This window comes from Sus scrofa, chromosome 6 (assembly GCF_000003025.6).
Source record: "Sus scrofa isolate TJ Tabasco breed Duroc chromosome 6, Sscrofa11.1, whole genome shotgun sequence".
NCBI classification, from domain to species: Eukaryota; Metazoa; Chordata; class Mammalia; order Artiodactyla; family Suidae; genus Sus; species Sus scrofa.
In genome coordinates, this window is record NC_010448.4 from 13660059 (window position 1) to 13686741 (window position 26683).

At 58.1% G+C, this 26683-nt stretch overlaps 3 protein-coding genes across 12 annotated transcripts in view; 1 reads left to right on the forward strand and 2 right to left on the reverse strand.

Moving 5' to 3' along the window:
• The window catches only part of IL34 (interleukin 34), a 91117-nt gene extending 71311 nt beyond the window's left edge, over window positions 1-19806 (forward strand). For 4 of the 7 annotated variants that reach the window (XR_002344415.1, XR_002344411.1, XR_002344417.1 and 1 more), the window contains 6 exons: window positions 12518-12676; window positions 13076-13195; window positions 13498-13632; window positions 13943-14054; window positions 14303-15092; window positions 15815-19806. The gene's annotated coding sequence lies outside the window, so the exon portion shown is untranslated. The other 3 variants (XR_002344412.1, XR_002344413.1, XR_002344414.1) reach the window with 3 other exon arrangements.
• MTSS1L (MTSS1L, I-BAR domain containing) lies at window positions 330-22253 on the reverse strand. 4 transcript variants are annotated; one of them, XM_021093811.1, is made up of 15 exons: window positions 22078-22253; window positions 17187-17248; window positions 17022-17095; window positions 16064-16148; window positions 15893-15984; window positions 15734-15808; window positions 15394-15402; window positions 14312-14469; window positions 13983-14090; window positions 13140-13237; window positions 11456-11582; window positions 4545-4619; window positions 4029-4205; window positions 3685-3850; window positions 330-3609 (listed from the first exon to the last, which is right to left on the reverse strand). In XM_021093811.1, the coding sequence occupies exons 1-15, from the start codon at window positions 22144-22146 to the stop codon at window positions 2831-2833; spliced, it is 2154 nt and encodes a 717-aa protein (XP_020949470.1). In that variant the 5' UTR covers window positions 22147-22253; the 3' UTR covers window positions 330-2830. The 4 variants fall into 4 exon arrangements, with proteins under 4 accessions (XP_020949470.1, XP_020949468.1, XP_020949471.1 ...); XM_021093809.1 differs by having other exon boundaries at window positions 11456-11678; window positions 22078-22246; XM_021093812.1 differs by lacking the exon at window positions 15394-15402 and having other exon boundaries at window positions 22078-22246.
• VAC14 (Vac14, PIKFYVE complex component) overlaps window positions 23742-26683 on the reverse strand; it is a 107447-nt gene continuing 104505 nt past the window's right edge. The window contains exon 19 of the mRNA XM_021093808.1: window positions 23742-24334. Coding sequence (XP_020949467.1) covers window positions 24172-24334 — 163 coding nt within the window. The 3' untranslated portion in view covers window positions 23742-24171. The remainder of the gene's footprint in view (window positions 24335-26683) is intronic.

Here is a 26683-nt window from a genome sequence, read left to right on the forward strand (position 1 = left end):
CTGGACTGGTAGGTAATTGAAGGATTGAGTTCCTTTGAGCCCTGCCCCAGCCCATGACGCCTAGGGCAGCCTGAGGGGGCGGGGGCTGTTGGGCTGATCCCCAACAGTGCCTCCTGGCCACCCGACTTCTCTCCCTCCCTCTGGCAGCCTCGAGACCAGGGACAGAGCTGAGGCATTCAAAGGCATGGGCCCTGGCATAAGACCTGGCCACTCGTGCCCCCTTAACACGGAGCCCTGCAAGGAGCCTGCACCCCTGCCCCCAGGCCAGGCTCTGGGATGGGCAGGGGCCGCGGGTGAGCAGTAGCGGAAGAAGCCAGGCGAGGCAAGGGTGTTAATTACAGTACAACTTTATTAATACTGGAATCTTCACAGTGCATTTGTTACTTGTAGCAGTGACTATTTAAATCAAGGGGAGGGTGAGTTGTGGCGGGGAGGTGGGGAGAAGAGGATAATTTACCCAAAAAAAGGATGGAAAGAAAGGAAACAAAATGGTTCAGATGGGGGGGTGGGGGTGGGGCGAGTGGTGGAGGGAAGAAAATGTGAGTAGGAACCCGGAGGGGAAGCCTGTGGTGGGGAAATAAATTAAAAAAAAAGGAACAAGTTAACAACAGCACCAGAAAGTTACTTCAGTCAAAAGACGCTTTTGAAAAGAATGTTTTTCTGTACAAAAAGAAAAATGAAACAAACATAAAGAAGTCCCCCAAACCAAAGTTTGTGATGCGGGATGGTTGGCTCAGATCCCAAAGGGGTGGGCCTACAAGGTGGTCACTAAATGGACGAGAGGTGCTCGGGGGATGGAGGAGTTATGTACAGCCCCGGGGTGGCCTGGAGGGGAAGGGGGCCACTGGACTATGGGTGTGGGGGGCAGCTGTGCCACACCCACCCCCTCTCTGGGTCTCGGAAGCCACCCTCTTCCCCAGGGGGCAAGCTTTTCCTCCTGGGGACTCAGCTACACCCCCACCCACCGCACGGCCCCTTACCCTGCTCATATGACCTGCATCTTACCTCAGCCCACCTGGGCAAGCCCTGGGGGGAGGGCAGTGCAAGCCCCGCCCCCAAGGCTTCAAAAACGGCCCCGCTCTCCCCGCCCGAAGGCCCGCCCTCTCCCGGACCCTCCTCCAGGTGTGGTGCGTTCAGCAAGGCTCCTTTCTCAGACCTAGCGACTTACAGGTACCGTTCTCCGCCCGCCTTTGGGGGCCCCGTGGGGCTCTATCCACTCAGGGGTATCCTTGGGTCCCCAGAGCCGCCTTGCCGCCCCGCCTGGCCCCCAGTTCCCGGCACAGGGGCTGCCAGGAACCCCAGCCCCGTCCAGACCAGGAAAAGCCAGCTCTCCTGACCCCGGGAGGCCCCTGCCCCGTGACCCTGCTGCCCTTTAGTGGGGGGCGGGGGGGGGGGAGGCAACACAAGAAGCCCTCCACTCGCCCTTGGCACACATACTTTTACCTGCTTAGAGGTGGCGTGACACGGTTTGGGGGCAGAAGGGTGCACCCCCTCCCCCCCACTCCCGCACAGAACAGGGATGCCAGGGGCCACCCTGGGATGGCATCTCCTCTGACAACAGAGAGTCAAAGCCAATCTCCCCTGGCTCTTCCCTTACCCCCGACCCTGGTCGGCAGCAGACCAGCAGAAGGCCCAGCCCTTTCCAAACTGGTTTTGGCTTTGCTCCAGCCGCAGGAGGAGACAGCGGCCCCCTGGGAGCCATTTTGGCCCTCCCCCTCCTGCCATGGGCCCTCCAGGCCACGGTGGGGCGTCCTGTCCCTCAGGCACTCTTGGACACACCCTGTCCCCACTACCCTGTCCCCACACGTAGTCCTTGTCCAGTCAGCTCCATTTTATTACATATTCACAAAAGAACCCTCCCCCCAACTCTAACTCCAGCCCCAAGCCCCCAAAGGTGGCCGAAACCATGACCAAAGTGCTACTGGAATTAAAGTCTCCATGTGCCCAAATGACAGTGGGATCCGAAAGCAGCTCCTGGGGGACTAGATGCCCCCCAGGCCTCTGGACTCCTTCCCTGCTGTCCAGCCCCTACCTCTGCCACACCTTGGGGAAGGGGAGGCTGCTTCAGGATCCCCAGCTTCCTTCCAGAAGCTCCCCGTGTTTCTTCCCCACAGAACTGACTTAGGCCCGTGGCCCCCTTCTCCCATGGGTGGGCTCATTCCTAACTTCAACCGACCTCCCAGACCGCCAGCCGCTCTGTGCTCTCGGGTCAAATCAGATGCTTGGCTGACTGGGCCCCTGACCTTCCACGGCCACACTGCCTCCCTGAGGGAGAGGGGCCTGGGAGAGGCCCAGGGAAGGGAGAGGGAAGATGAGGGGGCTGCGTCCGCGGGGAGGGACCAGCATTCCGGAGAAGCCCGAGGGCTCCGACCCTGGGGAGACGGGGAGAAGGTGGGCTGGGCTAGCTAAGCCGTGGCCCTGTGGGCCCAGCCAGGCCGATGGGATGGCCAGAGGCTGGCCTGGCCCCTCCGCGGTGGGCAGGGAGCACGGCTCCGGGGCTCCCCGACATGTGGAAACGGCCGGGCCTGAAAGGAGGAACAGGAGTAGGCAAGAAAATAGGAAACAGGCTCCAAATCCAGTTCAAGGTCTGTAGGCTCTGTTCTGGTGAGGTTTGTTAGAGAAGTCACTTCTTGTTTAAATGCTGAAATTCCAGCTGGGTGTCTCTTTCCCTAAAGTGGCTTTGCCTTGTGTGACTTTAAAAAAAAAAAAAAAAAAAAAAAAAGCTTGCCTGGCTCTGCTCTCTCCTGACTGTGCCTTTTCTCTGAGCGGCCACTGCCCGCCTGCTGGGCCACCTGCCTCACCCAGGCCAGAGGGTGGGAGGCTGGCACCATCACAAGATGCGGGGCGCCGACCTGTCATTGGTGACGGTCCTGCGGAGCCGCACCCCACGCCGGATGGCCACCAGCATGTCTTCAGCTGGGGGGTCACTGGTGGCGGCTGGGGGTGGGGTGGGCGTCTCCTCCACGGGCGCGGCTGACAGGGCAGTGGGGAAGGGGAATTGGCCCTCCCCCAAGGCGTGGGCGCCCGCCACCAGCTCCCCGAGCTTCTCCACCAGGCTGTGCCGGTTGGCGGCCAGCTGCTGCTGCTGCTCCTCGTCCTCAGCTGCCAGTCCGGAGCCCTGCCCGGAGTAGCTGGCTGCCTCGGTGGACGGGCTGCCCCAGGCTGTGTTGGGCAGACTGAGCCTCTTTGGGGAGGCCTTGGCCAGGTCCGGCGCCAGAGGCGAGGCGGCCTCATCGGTGTAGAAGACGCACTCCTCGCTGCCCGCCCTCGTGGGCCCCAGGTAGCTGGGGGAGTCGGGCACTGTGGGCGTCTTCACAGGGACAATGGGCGGCCGGATGGGGATGGGGCCGGCGCTGGAGAGCGCACGGCGCACTGTGGGCTTGGTGGAGGGTGTGCGGCGGATGGTGGCCACGCCGGGGGGTGCACCCGAGGCGGTGGGCAGCCCGGAGGTGGGCAGCCCCGCGGTGGAGGCCGGGCGCTTGGTCTGGATCAGGCGTCGGTAGTTCTGGGCGATGTTGCTGTTGCGGGGGATAGTGGATGACTTGTCGAATTCCGGCGGGCCCTCCGTGTCTGCATCCCCGTTCACTGAGTAGCAGTCGTAATCGGAGCCTGCGGGGCATGGGAGGGAATGGGCCTGGGGCCTCAGGAAGGGCCAGCCGCCTGCCCCCGGACCCCAGGGCCTACCTTGGGAGGGGATGGTGTCCTCGGAGCACGAGGGCGTGGTTGTCTGCGTGCTGTAGCCGCTGGAGTACTGCAGTGAGTCCCGGCTGCTCTTCTGGTGCTCCAGGCTCAAGCCTCGGGTCAGCACCATGGCCAGGTCACTGGCTGCGGGGGACACCTCCTCACCGTGCTGGGGGTGGTAAGACTGCAGAGTGAAGCCCCGCTCTCCGCTTCCCCTTCAGTCTAGACCGCAGGCAGGCCCCGAGAGGCGGCTGGAGCTAGCCCTGGGACCCCTTGCCAGGCCTCTTGGCGCTGACCTGGGAGTGAAGGGGGGGCCTTGGCGAGGCTACCTGGGAGCTGCCGCTTACCTTGGCTGCGATAGTGGCAGGGGACATGCGGGGTCGTGGGGCTTCCTCTCCACTGGGGCCCAGGGCGCCCCCGCTGGCTGGGCCTGGCTCTGTGTCTCGGAGGAGCTCCACTCGGTCCTTCCTCCGTTGCAGGGTGGTGCCGGAGGGCTGCTCGTGAGGGCTGGCCTTGGCCCAGTCCTGCAGACCATGACAGGTGTGTTAGGAGGACCTGGGTCCTGCTGCCCATGGCCAAGAGGGCCCTTGTGAAGTTGAGATTCAGGGTTTCCGAACCCAGATGGGACCTCAGGCTCAGGATCATGGCCAATGGCAGAGCACAGAGGATGCTGTGACACCCCAGTCCTGCCGGGCCCAGGGGCAGGAGAAGGCGCCCCAAGAGGGAAAGATGTGAGTGTGTGGGGAGTGGCTGCAGTGGTGGTGCCCGGGTGGCTTGTCTTTTGGGGAGCAGGTGTTGTGTGCACACCCCTCTGGTCAAACCTTGGCCCTCCCTGCATGCCCTGGTGGGTGGGGAGCACTGACCGAGGTCGGAGAGCTGCACTCGCTAACGGACTGGCAGGTTTCTGAGGCCTCGGAGGATGCAGAGCTGGAGGACTTCTGCCACGCAGAGGCGAGCAGGCAGGCAGATGGGGTGGGGAGGCCGGATGAGAGGAGAGAATAGATCTGGTCACAGCAGCAGCATGCAGCAGGGCCTTCTCACTCAGCACCCTGCCCCTCACACCCCAGGACCACGGCCGTGAGCGTCTGCAACGGAATGCAGCGCCCAGAGCACACGCCATGGTCAGTGACCTACCCGCCAGCCCAGGGCAAGAACCACACACGTTGAGGATTAACAAGAGGGCTGGCTGCTCATGGCCTGGATGTCGTGGGCAGGGGGAGAGAGAGACCCTAAGGAGGAATGGGGGGTGCTGGCTTCAACGGCTGGTTTGATGGGGGTCACTGTTTTCTGAGCAGGTCGGGCACGGGGGAGGAATGGAGTCCAGGGTTCCATCCGCATGCCTTAGGCTAAGCTGCCTGTTAGGTATCTATGCCCAGGTGCAACTGTACTGACAAGTCTGGAGTGTAGGGAGAAGTCAGGCTTGGAGCCACAAAGCCAGCAGCCATGGGACGTAAGAAGGTCACCTAGGTAGTCCGGATGAGGGCTGTGAGAGAAAAGGTTCAAGGACATGAAGCTGACTTTCACTGCTGGGCAAGAGGAAGAAGGCCCCACAAAGGAGAGTGACGGGAGCTGCTGGTGGAGTTGGAGGAAGACCACAAGCCCGCCCAGAATCAGGGGAAGAACCTGCCTTGGGAAGGAGGGTCAGCAGTGCTGAGGCTGCTGGGGGTCCGTCAGATGAGGCGGAGGGGTGTCCGCAGAGACCTCCAGAGGAGTTTCACAGAATGCTGAGGGTGGAAGCCCACTGAAGATGGAACCCAGGGTGCCTGGGAGGCTCCTGCTCTGGACAGTGGCAGGGACTAGGTACCCTGCGAGGCCCCTCAATTCAAACAATAAAGAATGAAAAAAAAAAAAAAAACAGCAAGGGCAGAAACGGGACCAAGATGGTTCTCAGGGAAGAGGCTGACTTCGGCACTGTGGCTGAAAGGCTGGTCAAATGGCCAGGTGACGAGCTCACCCTACTGAGGAGGGTATCAGTCAGTAGCACCTCTCCAGATTCTGCACCAAATAAAGTTCTCCAAATCATTCTGATTTAGACTCCCAATTTTTTTTTTTTACAGTTAATGATGAACCAAAATGACCAAAATAAAAAACAAAACTCTACACGTGAGGACACAAAGGAAATAAATACATTTAGAATTTTACCAATATAATTAAGACCAAAAAAAAAAAAAAAAAAAAAAAAGGGAAAAAGTATTTGGAAAACTCAGTGGGAAAAATTTAACATGCATGAAAAACAAAATACGTATTCACTGGGAATAGAAACGAACTTCCTTAATCTGATAAAAGAGTATCTCAAAAATATCAATACCTCTCTGAGGTTGGAAAGAGATAAGGATGCCCACTGTCACCGTTTCTATTTGGCACTGGAAATCCTAGCGGTGCAATAAGGCATGAAAAAGAAGTAACAAGCAAAGAGACTGGAAATGAAGAAAATGGTTATCTGTAAAAGACATGATTCTGTATGTAGAATATTCAAAAGAATCTACAATTTTTTTTGTCTTTTGTCTTTTTAGTGCTGCACTCGCAGCATATGGAGGTTCCCGGCTATGGGGTCTAATCGGAGCTACAACTGCCGGCCTACACCACAGCCACAGCAACGCCAGATCTGAGCCGCGTCTGTGACCTACACCACAGCTCATGGCAACACCGGATCCTCGATCCACTGAGCGAGGCCAGGGATTGAACCTGCAACCTCATGGTTCCTAGTTGGATTCATTTCTGCTGCACCTTATGGGAACTCCAAAAAGAGTCTACAATTAATAGGATTAATAAGTGTGTTTAAGAAGGTTATTGGATACAAGATCAACATACAGGAAAAAATCAAGTATCAGCAGCTATCAAAGGAATGTGAAAAAGCCAAAATAATTTAAAATAGCACCAATAAACCTCAAATACCCAGGGGAAACAAATCCAGTGATAGATGTGCAAGATCTTCACATGAAAACTACAAAATACTGAGAGAAAGTAAAGCCATAATAAATGGAGAAACATGTAATCTCAGTCAAAATCACAGATGGGCTTTGTTTTTAGTGGAGACTAACAAGCTGAAACTAAAATTTATATGGATGTGCAAAGGGCCAAAAAATAGACAAGGTAATACTGAAGAATAAGAAAGCTAGAGGTCTTTCATTATCAGATATCAAGATAGTTTACAAAGTTGCAATAATTAAGATGGTGTAGTATTGGTCCAAGAACAGCAAATCAACCAGTGGAACGGAATACAAACTCTAGTCACAGCTTCACATGCACAGACAAAAGCAACACTGCACTGCAGTGGGAAAAGATGGTCTTTTGAGTGTCAGTTAGATACTCGTATGGAAAAAAATGACCTCTACCACACACAAAATCAATTCCAGATGAGCTGCAGATCAAAAGAAAAAAAGGTAAAACAAAAAGGCTTTTAGAGGAAAACATTTTTGTGACCTTGGAGTACACAAAAATATCTCAAAACAGGACAGAAAAAAGCACTAATAATAGAAAAAAATTGGACATATAATAAAATTAAGAACTTTAGGTCATTAAAAGACAACATTAGTATCCTTAACCCATGGAGTGAGGCCAGGGATCGAATCCGCATCCTCACGGATCCTAGTCGGGTTCATTAAACCACTAAGCCATGAAGAGAACTCCAAGATAGCAGATTAAAGACTTGTATCCACAATCTAAAAGTTCTACAAATCAACAAGAAAAAGACATCTAGTAGAAAAACATGCAAAAGATTTGAACAGGTCCTTCGCAAGAAGCCATCCACATGGCCTTTAGAAGTATGAGAAGGTGTTCAACCTCGCGAGTTATCAGGGAAATGCAAACTGAAAACACAGGGCCCCATCACTGTAATACCTACCAGAATGGCTAAAATGGGGATACCAAGGACTAATGAGGATGTGGAACAGCAATAAGCCACTGCTGTGCTGACATGAGTGGTCTGACACATGAAAAATACAGAAGCAGGGCGTTCCCGTCGTGGCACAGCAGAAACGAATCCAACTAGCAACCATGAGGTTGTGGGTTTGATCCCTGGCCTCGATCTGGCATTGCCGTGAACTGCAGTGTAGGTCGCAGACATGGCTCGGATCCTGTGTTGCTGTGGTGTAGGCCGGCAGCTACAGCTCCGATTCGACCCCTAGCCTGGGAACCTCCATGTGCTACGAGTGTGGCCCTAATAAGCAAAACAAAAAAACAAAATGTGGGGAGGGGAACCAAGAAGATACAAGGAGCTGAGGAAGGGAGCTTGCCTGAATGGTGCAGTTCCGAGGACAAGCTCCTAATCAAAAAAAAAAAAAAAAAATTCCGAGGGCAGATTCCTAAATTCCTAATCAAGGAAACGTCTGCCTCTTTGGTGGAATTCCGAGGACAGGCCCCAGAAGACAATGTGGGGAACTGAATTTTCCAGGAAACAATTTCCATTTTGCATTGCTGAGTGGGGACTGTCCCATGGATGACTTAGTCTTTTCTGTTGTTCACTTGTTATTCAGTTTTCCTCAGTCTTTCCTGATTATTTACTTATTATTCTTATTTTCCATTCTTATTTTCCTGTGGTGATTTGTGATTTAACAAAGTTACAACAATAATATAATAAGAAATCATCCTGAAGGACTTTCCCCTATTTAAGTCCAACTTAGTTAAAACATAGTGTTTACCTACTAACTAGTTATATAGTAAACTTTAGAGTTAGGATCTTAGTGAGGTTCATAGAAGTTAGACATATTATCCAAGAAACCTAGCTGTGAATTTTGTCCTTGATTTTAAAAGCTTTTAAGTGATAGCTAGTTAAGTTGGTTTATATTTTCTTACACTGTCTCCCTGCCACAACGCTTTAAAGATAAGCACCAGTCTAAAAACAAGATTTGCGAATGCCAAATTCTTGTGTCTGTGACCTCTTCAAATTGTAAAGACTGGCTGGCCATGGGATGATTTGTACTGAGTCTCCTCCTTTCCACATGATGTATTGTATCTAATTGCCCTTAAATTGTACTAAGTTTAGTTAAGATAGAGATCTTAAAACATGATGTATTGTACCTAATTGCCCCTAAATTGTATCCACGAAGTTTAGTTAAGATAAAGATCTTAGAACATGATGTATAGCTGCTGTACCATGTAAAAGTTAACCAATGTACTTTTAACACTGTGATGTAATCTGTAGTTAGAAACTGTCTATATAATCAACCACTTATGCCAATAAAATCTGAGCAGTCCAGCACCCTAAAAGAAGGGACAAAGAGGCTGTCTCCGTATCTACATTCGCAATGCTGTCCATCTCCTGTCGGGAAAAGTGTACACTCCCTGGCCACCAGAGCTGGCCTCCGGCAACAAAACAACAACAACAACAACAAAAAAACAGAAGGAGAGAACAGAAAGAAGAGAAATAAGAATAAAGAGATAATGGCTCAAAATTCCTAGAACAAACGGAAAAAAAAAAATAAATAGAACACAAGCATATCAAGTGAGGTTAAATAAAAACAAATCCACAACTAGACACATGGTAGCAAATCTAAAGAAAGAGGTCAGATTACTGACAAAGGTGTAACAACAGCAGACAGAGAGCCGACCTCTCAACCAGAAATGGAAGCCAGGACGTGGGGAAAATATCTTCAAAGAACAGAGACAGAATAACTGTCACCCAAGAATTGTGTCCCTGGCAAAACTAACTTTCAAGAAAGAGGGGTAAAAAAATATGTGTTTACAGACAAACTCCCCCAAAATGGGGAGTTTACTGCTACAGACCCATTCTAAAAGAACTTCTAAAGGATGTAGTTTGCTTCAGAAAGAAGGAAAGTGGTCTCAGAAGAAAGATGGTATAAAAAAAAGTATAAACACATGGGTAAATCTAAACAGACACTGTCATGTACAAAATAATGATGAAATTAAGAAAAATGTGAATTGCAGGAATGATTTCAAAAAGGGAGAGAATAACATGTAACAGCTTATAAGGGGAGAGAGTGGGTGGCAAAGTTAAATATATATGTTAAGGTGCTTGCATTGTTCAGGAGGTGGGGTTGTGATCTTGCTAAGCATGCTTGGTAAAATTTCAAGGTAACCTTTAAAAGAAGTGAAATAAATAGTATAACTTAAAATCCAGTAGAAAGAAAATAATGGGGAAAGGAAAAACAGAAAGTAAGAAAAGACAAAAGCACAGAAAAAGCAGAATGAACAGCAAGAAAAAAGACAGAAGTCTAAATATGCCAGTAATCATAATAAATGAACTAAAAATGTCAAAGAGACTGTCAGATTGGGTAAGAAAATTTAAGCATATGTTGTTTAAAAGAGATTCATCTCAAACAAGCATGTTGTGAGTTTAAAAGCTCAGAGATAGAGGAGTTCCCCCTGTGATGCAGTGGGATCGGTGGCGTCTCTGCAGTGCTGGGACGCAGGTTCCATTCCCAGCCAGGCACAGTGGGTTAAGGATCTAGTGTAGCCGCAGCTGCAGCACAGGTCACAAGTGAAGCTTGCGTCTGATTCCTGGCCCAAGAACTCCATATGCTCTAGGGTGCCCCTGACTAAACAAAGGCTAAGAGATAGAAAATGATAATATAAATAAGTGTGCATGTGAGTGTTTAGATACAGATTTTTTTTTTTTTTTGGCCTCAGGCATGCAAAAGTTCCCAGGCCAGGGATTAAAGCCATGCCATAGTTGCAGTCCAAGCCACAGCCGTGACAACTCTAGATCCTTAACCTGCTGCACCACCAGGGAACTCCTGTAAATACTAAACAGAATAAAGCTGAAGTAGCTATCGCTGTATCAAACAAGACAGACTTTAAGCTACAAAAGAGAGGATCCACTACATTATGTTAGGAGATTCAGTTCACTTGGAAGAGCTGGATTTTTTTTTTTTTTTCCTGCATTGGCTGTACCCACTGCATGTGGGAAGTTCCCAGGCCAGGAATTGAATGAAGAGCTAACAATTTAAAACTTGTATACACCTAATACAGTAGTCTCAGAATATAGAAAGCAAACATGGGTAGAACTATATGGGGGAAATGAGCAATTCTAGTTTTTCAATGACTGACAGGTGAAGGGGACAGGCGTGAATGGGAAATGAGGTAGAGACAGGCAGTGTGGATGCGTCTGAGAAGTCTGCTGTGAAGGAGACGAGGTCACCGGAGGAGACGGTGCAGGAAGGGAGGGCTTTTAAGATGGAAGACAGCAGAGCATGTCTGTGTACTGACAGGAATGGGCCAGCAGGGGAGGAGAGACTGGCCACGCAGGGGGTACATCCGTGGGCCAGAGAGCAGGAGAATATAAAATGCTGAGCTCAAATGGGGGCACTCGCCACAAGGGGAGGGGGACAGCAGAGTGGATACAAATGCAGGTAGGGCACTCCTGACACCCGGAGGACGGCACCCTGGGCATGTGGCCTGACCGCCTTTTGTCTCTGCTGCGTCCCTCTATTTCCATCTCATGGAGCCTGTAGGATCTGAGCCTGCATCTGAAGAGATCTGGGGGCCAGCCTGTTCAGAGTGAGCTGGCCTAAGATGTCTGCAGGTGCTGGGGTTCCTGGGGCTGCCTCCTAGGGCCCCCCATTCCCGCACAGTCTGCCTGGGCAGCGGGGAGGTCACAAGGGCTCAGAGCTGGCAAGCAGATGCTGGCTGCTTCAAGATCTTCCACGTGTCCTTAGCCATGAGGTAGTGAGTTCAAGCTGGTCCTCAGTGCGGTGGCCCTGGGGACCTCCAGGCTAGTCTCAACAGCTGTAGGTGGACCCCCACGTGGATAGCCTGAGACTGGCCTGAGGCCACTGTACCCCACCTTGAATGGGTTCTGCAGATGCCACCTCACCTGGCTGGTGATGTCTGAAGGCATGGGTGAGGGGGGCTTGGAGTAGGTGGCATCCTGGGAGATGAAGCCAGAGTCGTGGGAGGAGATGCTGGAGAGGCGGGCAGTGGCGGTGGCTGGCTGCGCCAGGCTGCGGTAGCGACAGGTGGAACCGGGTGAGTATGTTTGGGCACCCCCAGGCCACGGGGCTCCGCCACCCTTGGCACTGCTACTGCTGCTGGGGGCACTGGGGGAGTGAAGGGGGGCGGGCACAGCAACCAGACAGGGGGACACAGGGGTGTATTTGGAGGGGTGGGTGACAGACAGGGTTGGGGAAAGAGGTGAGGGCAAAGGAAGGAAAAGACAATGTCAGACTACAAGGTCCTGAGATCCAGGTGCCACAGAGGAGGGAGTTCTGGGACCGTGGGACAGAGTGGGGCCTGGGCAGGGGACTGCAATGCAGAGCTGGCCCAGTGCCTGTCCCCAGAGCACCTTAGTGCTCCAGGAGCGTGCCTGGGGCCAGGCAGTCTCTCTGGTCCTCTTCTGCCAATAGGAACAGGAGAGCTGAGGTTAACAATGAGGACACGGGGTCACCAAGCATCAGGCAGTTCCCGGTTAGGCCCCAGCCACAGGTCCGAGCACTTCCAGACTCTCTTCTTCAAGTCTGCTATTCGCTATCAAATCCTAATCCTACCGCGAGGTGACGGTCTGGGTGGGTCCTGGACCCACTGCTGCTCTCACCTCCTTATAACCATTTCATCCCTGGACCATGTTCCTGGCAATAAAGGGTGCCTTCCTCCTGAGCCTGACCCAGAATATCCCCAGCCGCATGTCTGGTCATAGGAGTCCCCTGCAGTCACCTGCCCGGGGTCTGAAGAGCCTCCAGCTGATGCAGACCCTCCTCCCCCTGCAGGAGTGGCTGACTGCTATGCCAGGCTCACTGCCCATGCCCTTAGGTGCCCAGCCAAGGTGGTTCTGGGGTAAAGGGTGCCTGGCACAGAGGAGCCTCCACAGCAGGAACTCACTCGCTCTGTGCTCAGTGGCCTCTTGCTCGAGTCTCAACTGTCTCCTCCAAATCCCGCCCAGGAAGCGACCCTGACTGAGTCTGTCCAGTAGCTGAGCAAGACCCTGGGCCTCTCCCTGGCTCGGCAAGACCTCGGGGGCCAGCCTGGCCTGGGATTTGGGCCTGTGGCAGCTGCGTGGGCACCAGCTCTCAGGAACCAGCCAGGCAGCAGTGTCCACAAAGTAAGCTTCTAGCCTCAGCCTATGTTCTCCAAGGCTCTTCCCATCTTAGGTTCTCATCACTGTACCCGAGTGTGCTGGCTCTGGCAGAGCCTGGTGCTGGGTTCTGTCTCAGGTTCCCCTTCTGTGAAATGGCAACACCACCAAACCTGATATGGTGGTGTTGGGATTCCATGAAACAAGCACATAAAGGTAAAATTTAGCGTGGCACCTGAAGCATACTATTGCTCCATAAATGAGGCTGCTGCCACCTGCCCCCTGCCCTCAACACGTCTGCACCAGCAGCACTCTTGTGATGAAAGCACTCTTGTGATATTTCCCCCTATTCTTACAGATCCCTCAATGATGTAGGTGTGGTGTGAATTCTAGGGCCCTGAAGCAATTCTTGATGCCGTTTTCTAGGGACCTTCCTCATTTCCTGCTGTGGTACCCCTGCCCCTCCCCACCCCCTTCAACCCTCACTGACCTGCACATGCTGGACTTCCGGGAACTGGAGCTGCTGGGCGATGACGGTGGAGTCTGGTAGGACCAGCTGTAATCTGAGCCCTTTAGGTCTTTGATCACCTGGACATGGGCATGGATGCTGTCACTGCAGGAAGCCCTGTGCTGCTGAAAGCCTTACCACCCCCCCCCACCGTTCCAGGGCTAGTGGGGGCCAGAGGCCCCCCCATTGTCTTCCCAGTTGAGAACCAGGCCCCAAAAGAGATCCCTGGGAATATGAAGCCCCCTTCCCCTCAGCAAACTCTTCACTTAGGGGGCTGGAAGCAGGGCTGCCAGAGGGCTGGGCAAAGGCCTGGGGAGATTGTGCCCTTTCTGCTTCTCAGGGACACTGCCCTGGCCGGGCCATGGGAGAACCTGGTGCTTCTGAGGACTCACCGTCCTTGGCAGAGGAGCCAGGCCAGAGTGACCATGTAGGACACCAGAGGGTTCAAATCCTGGCTCTGCTGTGCCACTGTCAGGTAAGACTGACCCTAGCGCACTTGGAACCTGGTAGTGGGGTGAAGTGGGCAGGTGGCACGTGGGGGCAGATGTGTCTGTGTCGAGGCATGGGTGGCAGGCAGGCGGGCATCACTCAGGGGGAGCCTATGGGCAGACACAGGGCCCAGCCACTTGGATCCATCTGCTCTCTGTCTGAGGCCCCCGCTGGATCCTGGGCACACCATCCCTCACCTGGGCAGGTGCTCCTGGATCCCCACAGAGGATGGTCCTCTGTGTACAGCTGCTTCCCCCAAATGTCATCCCCTTTTCTCCTCTATCGTCCCCCAAAAGGGCAAGCCATGCCCTCCTCGGCCCCATCTCCAGGCCGCACCTGTTCACTGGCGGGGGGCAGCTTGTGGGGCTCCGCGGTCAGCACCACCAGGTCGTCGATGATACCTTGCAGGTGGGTGATCTCTCCCAGCATGGTCAGCTCGCCGTTCTGATGGAGCAGTGGGTCAGCCTCTCTGGCCCCACCCCTGCCCCTGCCCCCTGGAGGGACGGGCCACACTGGGCCTCCTCCCTCACCCTTTCCCACCAACCAGTGCTGTCTGGGCTGATGGAGGTCCCAAATCCTGGATCTTGGGATTTGCAGGGACACCTCAACTAGCCCAATCATGGTGATTGATGCTCAGGATGCCTCTCTGTCCCCAGGGGACCCACCACCACAGGCTGCAGGAAGGTGATGAAGGTGCAGAAGCGGCCGCGCTCCTCAATCAGGGCCCGGCGCACCGCCTGCTTCTCCGTCTCCTCCAGCAGCAGGTACATGTCATTCACGTCCTGCAGGGCACTGTCCAGCTGGGGCTGCAGGTCTCCTTTCCCTGGGGGGGTTGGGAGGAGAGGCTGCGCTGGGGATGCCGGCCTGACCCACTGCATCCATGGCTCAGGCCCGTGGTGGTGTGCCTGCCCGTGGGGCTGGGCACTGCCTTGGAGACCAGGGGGCCGGGGAGGGTCGTCGGGATGCCGGGGCTTGTGGAAGGGCTGGTCCCCAGAGCAGGTAAAGAAGAAAGACAAGCGCACAGGAAAAAGACACTAAAGCTGCAAAGCCACCCAGGTCTGTGGTGGGCAGAGCTGTGGGCTGCCCCAGGGCTGCCCTTGGAGCAGCTATGCTCAGGGGAGCCCAGGGGAGGCCTCCATAAGGGCTGAGACGTCCACCTCCCAGGATACCCTCACTGCCTGTGGGACAGGGAGGAGGAGTGGAGGCAGGACAAAGCAGAGTGTGGGGGCTCTGCTGTAAGCCAGGCCACTGGGGGGTATGGGGGCCAGGAGGGCGAGGGGCTGGGTCCAGGGCACAGGGAAGGGGGGGTATCTCTGTGGGCCCCTGCTCAGCTCAAGGGATGACGCACAAGGACAGCAAGAGCGACACAAAGAAGCAGTGAGAGAGACAGAGAGAGGCAAGAAGATGATGTAAAGGAGATGGCGAGACAGGAAGTGGAGGCGACAGGTAAGGACTTGGCGTGGGTCTGGCAGAGGCGGGGCGGCCAGGGCTTGTGCCCCCCACCCTGCCCAGTCCAACCCCTCTTGGCCTGGCAGACTGACCCAGCAGTGGCCCCGGACTCATCCCTGGCCAGGGGCCCTGGGGGCCCCAAGGGGACTGTGCCCCAGGCCCCTCCCTCGCTGGACCGACCGCCTTCCTGGCTCCTCCTTGGCCTGGAGCGGCTCCTTCCAATGGCCCTGAGCTGGGGGAGACAGACAAATGCGACAAGGACGGGAGGAGCAGCTGGAGGGACGGACATCTGACTTACCCAGTAGCTCTACAGGAAGGATTGGGAGAAGGAGAAGAGAGACAGAAAGAAAGAATGTGTGAAAGACAGCCGGATGGACAGAGCCACTCCTGGGGTGGGGGTGGGGGAGCCTGGGGGGCCGGGGCCTGTTGGGCCTCCTGCTGCCTCCCTCGGAGCAGAGGTCCTGGGTCAGGCCTGGGGTGCAGGGTGCTCCCTCTGCCCCACCCAACAGGTTGGAGAGTCCTGTGTCCAGGATAGGGCCCCTCCAGCCAGGACGATGCCCTGGGCACCCCAGAGGACAGTGGGGGATACCGAGGGGGGCCCCAGGGGGCTGTGCCTCTGTGGGTGCTCTGGGCTCTACCTTTGCGTGCTTTCTTCTGCAGCTTCAGCGTGTCCGAAGACTTTTTCTTGATCTCATGCCGGGCTCGTTTGTACTCTGCAGGGAGTGAGAGAGAAGAGCACTGTGATGGGCGCTCCGCAGAGTAGGGGGCAGGAGGCCGGGCCCCAACCCTGGCCCCACCTTTTGCGTGGTCCTTGTCCAGCTGGTTGGCCGACTTCTTCCAGTCCTCAATACGCTCCTGCAGCGGGTTGATGAGGCTCTCCAGCAGCGCACTGAGGGAGGGGGCGCGAGGGTCAGGGCCGCCACTGAGGTCTCCCTGCGACACCCCACCCGCCCGCGGCACCCACTCACTTGGTGAACTGCCGCAGCTTGGTCTCGATGCTGCGGTGGCGCATGCACATGCGCGTGAGCGCCGAGCCGATGTCCCGCGTGGCCCCTGGCGAGGCAAGCGCGCAGCGTGGGAAGGGGCCCGCCGGGGCTCCTGCAGTCCCGGCCGCGGGCCACAAGGGGGCGCGCCAGGCCCGCGAAGGCCGCGCCTGCAACCGGCGCCCCACCCCAGCATTCCGCAATCCTGCGTTCCCCCGCCCCCCCCCCCCCCCCCCCCCGGTCCCTGCCCCCGGGGGATTTGATCTCTCCTCAATATTTACCCAACCACCCCTCTGCGCGGGACCAACGTCCTGCCCAATCTGGCCGTGCCAACCTCCTGCAGCTGCGAGTGCTCTGTGGTTAGGGCGGGAGCCGCCCTTCACCCCAGCTGGGAGATGCCCATACCAAAGACCATCCAAGAAGCCAACCAAAACCCCCTCTCGCCCTACTGGGAACCCCCTCCAATTGTGCCCAGATGCAAGTGAGGCATGCACCCACTGCTTCGGTTCTCACCACCCAAAAGATCAGGGGCCCCCAGTCCGTGTCACTCGGACCAGAAGGCAAAGGAGATGGCAAGGCCAACAGGGAGCATTCACCTGCCCTGTGTGCGCCCGGAACAGCAGATGGGGACGGGAGAGATGAAGCCACAGTCAGACTCACCGTTAGGAAGGTGAACACCTGTGGCTGAGGGGTCAAGCCAGCTGCCCAGAAGTGAAAATGGAACCCCTCCTGTAACATTCCTGTCACCTTTCACCCATTCCTGCTTGCATGCCTCTAGTGATGAGAGGCTCTCTCCACAAAAAGCCCACTTCATTAGGGAGCAGAATTCGAGGGCCCGACTCTGGGCCTGGGATCCTTTCCCTGGCTCGTATTCCACCCAGCCTTTCCAGCTTCCAAGCCCAACCTGGGGCATCCCCAACCTCCAGCCATGCCCCCTCCCCACCTCGGGTGTTGGTGGCCATGTCAGCCACTTTCTGGAAGGCATCCAAGAAGGCCACAGCAGCCAGCACAGTGGTCCTGGGGAGATGGACAGCAGGACGGTCTGTGGGTGAGAGGTCCTCTCTTCTACCCACCCCCTCTCCATCTGGGGCACCCTCAGCAGCCTCACCTCAGCTGGGAATGCAGCTTCGTGGCCTTGGAGTTGAAGTCCTCCCAGATGGGGTAGGAGCTCTGCCGAGAAGAGAGAGGAAGTGAGACTCCACGAAGGCTGCAGGGCTCTACCTGGGCTGAGTACCCACAGGCTGCTTCCAAACATACTCTGGGCAGTTTGTGAGACAGCAGCCCTGCCCCCGCAGGGAGGGAGGCTCCTGGGCCCTCTGGGGAGACAGAGGACCCAGGATAGAGCCATGGGCGTGAGGAAGGCCTGGCCCTGGGGACAGGCACGTTTGCATAGTGCTCCCTGCCAGGAACTCTGGCCTCTCTGCAGTGGCGGCCCACATCCTCCCTCAAAGGGGAATGGACAGTCAATGGCAGGTCCTGTCTCAGGGATCTGAGTGGACTGACAGGAGATGTGGGCTGAGCTACATGAGGGCCCATGATCCCAGACACAGCCCAGGAGGGTCCGCATGGCATGGGGGCAGAGGCACACTGTGCAGCGGTGGGGCTCCAGGCTTACGAGGTCTCAACTGAGGCCCCCCGCCCCGTGCCCCAGAAGCTACTGCCGGCCTGGCCATCTATCCATCCCAGGCCAACAGCAGCAGGAGCTCCCAGGCCCAAGGAGGCTGGGACTGCTGCAGGGCCTGGCCAGCCTGCCCGGGACAGTCAGGCCTGAGGCTGAATGGGGCCTTGTGCAGCCAACAGAGCCACCTTTCTCCACCCCCCCAGTCCCCCTCCCCTCCTGGGGACACAGTGTGGCCTTTATCCCAGCCTGGCCCAAAGCTCTGAATTGGGAGGGGGGTTTCCCAGTAGGGAGGCCAGGCTCCTGGCCACCAAGCTGTCCAGCGTGATCCAGGGGCTTTTCTGGCTGATGCGCCCTCTTGTGGCTGCTGGGTTCTGGCCCCAGGGCCCTGCAGAAGCCTTGATCCTTGAAGGGGAGCCCCGGGCCAGCCAAGCTCCCAGCCCCAAGGTGCTTCTGACATTCCCTTCCCTGTGGGATGGGCTGGACGCTGAGGCTGTTTCAGTGGAAAGGAGGAAGACAGAGACCCCAGTCGCCAAGGCCTCAGAGGGAGGTTCTGTCAGGCTGGAACCCTGGGGACAGGGCCGGCCTGCAGGAGCGGGAAGGACAGCGCAGCTTCTGGGAGCCTCAGAAACTCCCTCCGCTCTCAGCCCAGCCCCACCAGTGCCCAGGGAAAGCAAATATTTGAGAAGTTCACAAAGGCTGGAGGGGAGGGGAGAGGGTGCGGGTGAGATGTCTCCGCGGGGCACAGCGCAGGTGTTCCAAGGACCTGGCACCCCCTGGGGGCCTTCTGAAAGGTGGCACCTTTCCTCTACCTCAACACCCTCAGCCCTAAGACCTCCAGGGAGGAAAAACAATGCTGTGGACACAGGGGTCCAAAGGCAGCTATCCTGGCTGGGGTTAGGGGATTGGATTGTGATGATCACTGTACAACTACAAATGTAATAAATTCACTGAGTAATAAGACAAAATAAACAAACAAAAGACAAAGGCAGCTGTCCTGGCCCCCAGGAGCCTCGGGCCAGTCTCAGAGGGCAAGGGACTGGGAGAAGCGAGGGAGACAGGTCCCTACTCCCATTCAGGTCCCGGAGCTGGGGCCCCCACAGCTTCTGCCCGGCCAGGCTCACCCCATCCCAGACCCGCACAGCCTCGGCTCTCACAGTGGACAGGGGACAGGAGGGACATGGAGGAGGCCAGATCCAGTCCCTCCTGAGCAGATGGACAGGCGCACCCCGGTTTCTAAGGACCGAGCCCTCCACCCCCTCCACTTAGAAGGACCCCAGAGGCAAGGCGGCTGAGGGGCTGGAGCAGCCTATGCCCCGGGAGAGTGTCCTCCGCCGTCCCTGGGCCTGTGCCCTCACCCAGGCTGCCCCCTGGCCAGCAGGGCATCTGGGTCACCGCCACTCGTAACAGGGGTGGCTGCTGCTGACCAAGAGCTTGCGGGGGCCCAGGCACCGGGCCGCTATGCGACGGCGGGGAATCTTGACAACAGCCCGACGAGATGAATACTGTTATGACCCCCCTTCTACTGGACACTAAAGGCCAAAGAGATGAACCGGCTGGCCCAAGGCCACCGAGGATGAAGGTCACCAGTCATTACACATCAGGGTGGAGGGACCCCCAGCTTCGGGGCTGTGGGGAGAAGAGTATCTGGTGGGCAAGGATGGAGAGGGGGCAGGGGCCGCGGGGGTGGGAGAGACGCCCAGCTCTGCCCGCCGAGCTGCTCCAAAGGCGAGAGGTTATGTGCTTATTAGAGCTGCTCGAGTCGATGGGATGAGGCTGACAAGGAGGCTGCAGGGCCCCTGGTCCCCGGATGCTTCTCTGACTGGGCCCTGGTCCTGGTTTAGATGTGGGCGGTGCAGGGGATCGACTCAGGCTTCTGCCCGAGTGAGGGCTTCCCGGGCGACCTTGGGCCAGAGCCACCTCTCTCAACCTGATTCCTCACCTGTAAGGCCAGGATGGGACGTGTGCCTATGTCACCGGGTCAGTGTGACGGCATGGAAAGCACTAGCACAGTGCCCAGCACACGGGAGGTGCGTGGTTAATGCTGGCGGATACAGCGGCCGCGTGAACCTGCTCTGCCGGAGCCTCTCCCACCTGGCCAGGGCCTACACGCCTGGGTGATTCTCCCTCCTCCCTCAGGGCGGCAGGCAAAGATGAGGACCCCATTTTCTGGATGGGCCAGTGCTGGGGGGAGGCCCCATTCACTCTGCTGAAGGTGCGGCCTGGGGTTGAGGCAGTGCCCTGGGTGCCGCACCCAAACCCATCATCCTGAGCAAGTCCCTGCCCCTCTCTCAGCTTCAGTGGCCTCCGAGCTGAGTTAATTGAGCCATGGCAGGCAGGCAGAGGTCCCGAGGACCCCCTCCCTGTCCCTGAGCTCCTGCCCTCCTCCAGGACCTCCAGGCTTCAGGTGCAGCCTTCCCTCCTCCCCCGGCCCGGACCTGGCCCTCCAGGAAGGCCGGGTGGGCCCCACGGGCAAGCTCAGTCTCTTCAACCTGGCCACCCTCCTCTACGGAAACTCTGCTGCTTGTGGCTCAAGTCACGGATGCCTCCCAAATCCAGATGATCAGCCTCCAGGTGGCCCGGTCCCCTGCTCTATCCCTGGCCCAAACACATCCATGTGTCACAGGGAGGGGAATATCAGGAGTTGGCATCACCCCAGGTGAAACCTCTCCCAGTCTGCTTCCACATGTCGGAAAATCTTGCTGAATCCCTTGCTACAGCCTGAGCCCGTTCCCTTCTGTCTCATCCCAAAGTTCCTCACGAACTGTCTGGAGAAGGAGGGAGACAGTCCTGCCCCTCCTCTCTGAGCAAAAGCTGCTGCCCTCTGCAGTGTTTGCGGGGAGGATGCCAGCAAGAGGAGGGTGTGGGAAGGTCCCGCCACCCCCACCCCAGCCCTGGGAATGGCTGAGGGAGGCTGGTCTGGGCGGCCTGGTCCCAGGAAGGAAACCCAGTGCCAAGGCTGTGATGTCCACCAGGCAGGAGGGGTTGCTGAAGGCAGAGAGAGGCCAGAATTTCTCTGGCAGAAGGGGCCTGGGGGTAGTTAGGGGATGAAGCGCTCAGGGGGCACCCACGTGGAGGCAGGCAGGAGCACCTATACATGCTGCTAACCCTGTAGCTCCAGGTGACAGTGGCTCCGGGTCTCTTCTGAGGTGGGGGCCAGGGATGTGGCAGCTGTCCCTGGGGCTGTCCCCCTGGCAGCACTGGAAGCCCCCCAAAAGGCCTGCACGGGGCCACTGTAGTGTGTCCTCCAGGGGCCCGCGATGTCACTGTAGGATTCTATGCTCTGTACTTGGGAGTGTGAGATGCGCTGCGAGGGTGGGGGCTCTCGGGAGTTCCTCTGGGGAGCCCAGTTCTCTGCCCTGCCCCACAGTCCTGCCTCAGAGGAGAAAGGTAGAAATTTTGCTTCCTGGCCCCCACTCTGTCACTGACGCTGGCCCTCCTCTCTGCCTAGTCAGCCTGGGTCAGCTCTGCCAACCCCAGCCTCTTTTCTGGAGAGGATCCCCTCACTCCCTAGATCAACCGTGAGGAGCCAGGTCAGGGACGGTGTCCAAGAGTCTCCTTAATGACCTTGAATCATTCCCAGGCCTCAGTTTCCCCACCTGGTGAGCCAGGAATTGGCGGCCTGATCCAGCCTGACCTTGGGCAATCAAGGGAGCTGAGAGCCTCCAGCAGTAGCAGGCTCTCCCTTTGGGCCGCTGCATCAACCCAACCTACTCCCTCCTCCTCCCAAAGTGAGGACAGAGGCCTTGGCATGCAGGGACACTCATCGTGGAGACCCTGGAGTCCCGGAGCTTCCTAGGGCTTGTTTTTTGGGAGACCGGGGGCCAAGGCAGCAGCGGCCGGGGAGGGCGCAGAGGCCAAGGCCGGCAGGGAAGGAGTTAACGGTTCCCCGCTTTATTATTTTCCCCTGCTTTGGCGGTGACAGCATTGTCTGGGCTCCAGGGCCATCAGGGGCGGGGGAAGGCGGGGGATGGTGGTGGTAGGGGCGGAGGCAGGAGAGACCCTGGACCCGGTAAAGGGCCGCGGTGTCGTCCCCGGCGCCAAACACCACTCAAGGTTTGGGGGTCTGGGGTGCGGGGAGCCCGCGTGTGCGCAGGCTCGGGTCAGGACCCCAAGGGGCGCTTCGACCTGAGCGACCCGGGGCATGGACCACGGACACCCCGACACGCGAGCACCCACACCCCCCCGGACGGGCACCCAGAGACCCAGGCGCAAGGCAGACGCAGGCCAGACGCGCTCAGACAAGGACACACAAACACGGCGGCGCACGGACACGGCAGGGCACTGCCGCCGCCGCCACGCGTCCCCAGGGGGGACACGCACCTGAACCCGAACACGCGCACCCGCAGGGCGGCCGTTCCCGCCGCGCCCCGTTACTCACCTTCATGTCGTTGACAATGGCCTGGAAGAGCCCGCCTAGGGCGCCGCACTCCTTCTCTGCCGTCTCCATGCTCCGGCCGGGCGGCAGCGGTGGCGGCGGGGCGCAGGCAGGGCGCGAGGACCCGGGCCGCGGAGGCGCTCACGCCGAGGGCGGGCCGGGCCTGCCGCCTCCGGGCCGCGCTCAGCGGCCGGCCGCGCCGCGCTCGGGGATCGCAGGCCGCCGCGGGGCGGCGTGGGCCATGTCGCGGCGGGGCTGGCAGGCGGCGTGGGGGGCGCGGCGCGGGCAGCTGGCGGCGCAGCCTCGGCGCGGAGACTGGAGCGGCGGCCGTAATCCGAGCCGCCGAGGCTCGGGCGTCACGTGGGCGCACGGAGGGCGGGCCGCCGGCAGGGAGGGAGGGGCAGCGCCGCGCCGGGAGGGGGCTGTGGGAAAGGCCGGGCCAGCGCCGGCCCATTCACCGCCGGGAGCTCGGGCTTTGAAATCCGAGCCCGGGCACCGCCAGACTGGTCGGGCGAGCGGGTCCGGCGGGCGCGGGCGCGGGCGCCATCGCGGGTCGGGGACGGCGCTAGGCGGGGTCTGCCCGGCTCCCTCGCGGGAGTGGGACCCGTGGTTGAGCGCCCACCCCCTGGAAGGAGCTCAAAACCAGCCTCCGTCCTTTGGTCTCGGGCCGAACGGGGGCTGGTTCCAGCGCTTTTACAAGAGGGCGGCGGGCGGACGGGGGCCCTCGGGTGCAATCCTGCAGGATGCATACAGCACACTCAGCAGGGGGGCACGGTGCCCGGGGGTCCAGGCACAGAAGAGTTTGGACCCTTCTCCAGAAGTTCTCTGGCTCCTTTTCCAAGCAGTGCCAGTGATGACGCCTCTCACGGGGGGGGGGGGGGGCCCAGGCTGGGCCTTTGGGGGCGATGGTGTCCTAGTCCTTAGGGAACCTTCTTCCTTGGGGGTGGGACCAGCAGGACAGAGATGGGCAATTGTCCCCAGTCCCTGATTCCTGGGTACATGTGTGTGCACGTGGGCCATGGTGAGTTCACCCTGTGGCCCTGTCCTGGAGACTCCAGGCAGGGAAGCCCACCTTCCCAGGGCTATGTTGGGGCTCTGGAGTTAAAGCCCACACAAGATCCTTCTCTCCTACTCCAGGGGCCCACAATAGCCACTTGGGAACTCATTAGGCCAATCTTCCCAAAGCCTGGGGCCAGGCGGACTCTGGCCTATAGGTTTGGGGAGCTCAGGCTCATTTAGTCGAATCAAAGGGTGCGCATGTGGGAGGCACGCCCACACTGGTCTGGGTCTTCCCTTCCATCCCCAGTGATCCCCAGCTGCCATTCATCCAGCAGCTCTGGAGGCTCCCTCAGTTCATCCGTCCAGTGGGGAGATGTCCCACGCCCCCAGGGGGGAATCAGGATGGAAAAGCCAGATGAGGTGCCTGGAAAGACAGGGTTCAGGGGGCCAGGCCAGTGCTTGGGGCTCTCTAGGAAGAAGGGGCCTGTCCTAGAGGTGAGAGCTGGGCCCCAGGCCCACACCCTTGGCAGGTAACTGCGCAGTGAGTGACCAGCCTCTCCTGGCAATCCTGAGGCCACCATGAGAACAAACTACAGAACAGGCAGCAAGGTGCCGGGGCAGCTTGGAGGGAGGTACCAATGGGAAGGAGCAGGCCAGGCAAGGGTGGAGGCTTTTCTGTCATTTCTTTATTGGGGCAGGGGGTGTGCATCATTCACATGGGCCTCTGTGCTGGTCCCTGTGTGCACGGAGATGTGTACACACCTGTGTACACACGCATCTGCACGAGGTCAGAGCTCTGGTGGGCTGAGGTCAAGCTCTTTTACAAGAGGGCGTTAGAAAGAACCTGAATCCAGAAAGTGGGGGTGTCTGAGGCTGCAGGCCCACCCTGGTGGGAAGCCAGCTCTGTCTGAATACCAGAGTGCAGCTGCCTGTGCCGGGGGCCTGGGGGGCTGGGCCGTGAGAGGAGCTCGGGTGGACAGAGCCTCCACCCCCTACCCTGCTCCAGGCTGGTGGCTGGGTCCAGCCTTGTCCCGGAGGCAGGTCCTCGGGCGCTGCGCAGAGGGGACCACTCCCGGGCCCTTCTCCATGCCAGGCCTGTCAGAGAACAACCCTCCGGTCCAGGTGATCCCCACGCCCGCTCCGCTGGTGCCTCACTTCCAGGTGCTTCTTCTGGACCCTCTCAAAGTGCTGCAGCAGCTCTGCGTAGTCGATGCTCAGGGAGTCTGCGTTCTGTGACCTGGGGGCTGCCTTCAGACCGTCTCTGGGCAAAGGGGGCAGAGGACTCCGCGTCAGTCAGCGGCCCAGCGTGCGTGGAGGCTGCTGAGGGGGCTGGGGGGTGGGAAGCACTGGCCACGGGAGGGCAGTGGGGTGGGGCAGGGCCACAGGCTGGTGGAGCTCCACCTCTAGCCCAGCAAGCCTTCCCCCCACGGCCAGCCCCAAAGAGTGAGGACTCCTATGAGCACCCCTCCCCCACCACTGGTAGGACCCGTCGACACTGCTGCTTGGCTATGGCCTGCAGCCTGTGGGCTGGTGACGGCGCCCAGAGCAGGCATCACATCAGGAAGCATTTCCTGTTTATGAGTGGCTCCCTTTGGGGTGAAAGCCAGGGCTAGCAGCCAGCCAGGAAGCCAGCTGGGGCCTGGAACGGGGTCCAGGGAGAAGGGGAGGAGGCAGCCTGGCCCTTTCTCTGGGCAGGTCTAGGGCTGGAGCCTAGAAGGATGGCTGAAGAGTCTCTAACAGCCCTCAACCTGGCAGAATATATCTGCTTTTGAGTGTTGGGGCCCAGAGGACTGTAGTCACTCTCTGTCCCTGGGGAGGAGAGCCAGTCTCACCACTGGGCAGCTGATGGCTCCAAGAAATTCTCTTGCCACCACGCTCCCAAGGTGGCTCTGTACTGCACCGCATGTTGTGCACTGCACAATTACAATGGGCCCGATGCTCCCTTTAGTAGGGCGATACTGTCCCCCTCTAAGCCCAGGGTTTAGCCTGACCCCGGGGGACTAGATCCCTTTGTCCCATTCCTAATCATCACCCTAGAAGAGAATCTCACGAAGAGACTCCCCTCCTTCTTGGCCTCACTGGAAGCAGATCTGCATGGGCTGGGTAGGATCTGCTTCCAGCCCGAGGCATAGTGGCCCTGGTAAGAGATCTCCTGAAGGCTGTCCCTTGGGCCCTGAGTTCATGAACAGACCCCAGAGTGATGGGGGGTGGGGTGGGGGTCCAGGCAGCAGCTGAGCACAGGAGCTCGACAGACCAGGACCCAAATATAACATGACCGCTTCCTAGTCACTTGACCTTGAGCTTGTAACTCCGCACCCTCATCCTCTGCTGCCAGGAGCCACCTCATGGGGCGGGTGCAGATTCCTCCAGACTTGACATGTAAGAACTCAGTCCAAGTGCCCAATGGGTGGCCACTGCACCTATAACTCCACCCCTCTAAAGTGAGGCCAGCAGGGGCCCAGGAGCTCAGTCGCCAATGAGCCCGGCTCTTGGGCTAAGGCGCAGCCGAGGCATGGGCAGAGCCTGAAAGGCATCTCTAACCAGCCAGGCTGCTAGGGCAGGACCGGGGCAGTGGGAACTCCTCCCATGGTTGGGGTGCCATCTGGAGTCCAGAGGGGCCCCCGGTACCCCTACTCAGCCTGGTCCCTTCCTGCTGAAGATGCATCACCCGAAACCATCTTGGACAGTGGCTGTGGCTGCTCCTCTCTTGAGTCTCAGGCAACGTTAGTTTGACAAAGATCAAAAGGAGCTGAGCGGGGCCCACTCTAGGGGGCCAGACTGCAGGCAGCGTTTTGGGCTCTGGATGCTGCTTTCAGCTTCCCTGGGAATGGGGAAGGGAGCTCCCTGTCACAGTGACCCTGTGGCCCAGGTGCCACAGCTCCAGGAGAACAATCCTGGCTTGTGAGGAAGCTGAGGAATACCCCAGGGCTTAGAGCCCCAGTTCCAGGGGGTGACCAGGTGCTAGGCCAGGACATGGGGAGAGATGGGCAGGCCAGAGGTGACCCTGCAGTGTGTCATCTGGTGCTGGCCTGCACGGGTCTGTGTGCTCCTCCCCCAACACTCCTGGCATTAGATCCAGGGAAGGGACTGAGATCAGGGGTTTCTGGAAAGATACCAGCAACGGAGGCTGATCTAGGGTGACGTGTACAGATGTGGCTAGGTGAGGGGGTGGCGGGGAGAAAGAGCCACAGCTTGCTCCCTACGCCCTCATGGAGGAGAGAAGTCCTGCCTCCCGTGCCTCCGACCTTCTTGGCCTGAGGTCTTGGGGGCAGGGAGGGGTGTGTCCATGGGGTGTGGGGACTCCTCTGGGCATGGGGGGCTGGGCCACTCCCCGCCAGCCACAGTGGGCATGGCGCTGCTCAGGCCTTGTGTTCTCTGTATGTTTACAACAACCCTCAGGCAGTGAGCGGCTAGGGGACACCCAGCCAGCAGCACAGAGCTGAGATTCCAGAACCTTAAGCTGGCCCTCTCTCCTGCCACCCACTCACGCACCTGTCCCCAGGCTAACGCTGGTGAGCGTCACCAGTTTGTCCTTTGGATGCTCCCTCTAGCCTCACCGAGGGGTGGCCCAGGAGCCTGAGCAGGGGCCAGGGTCCCCTTGCCCTACTGG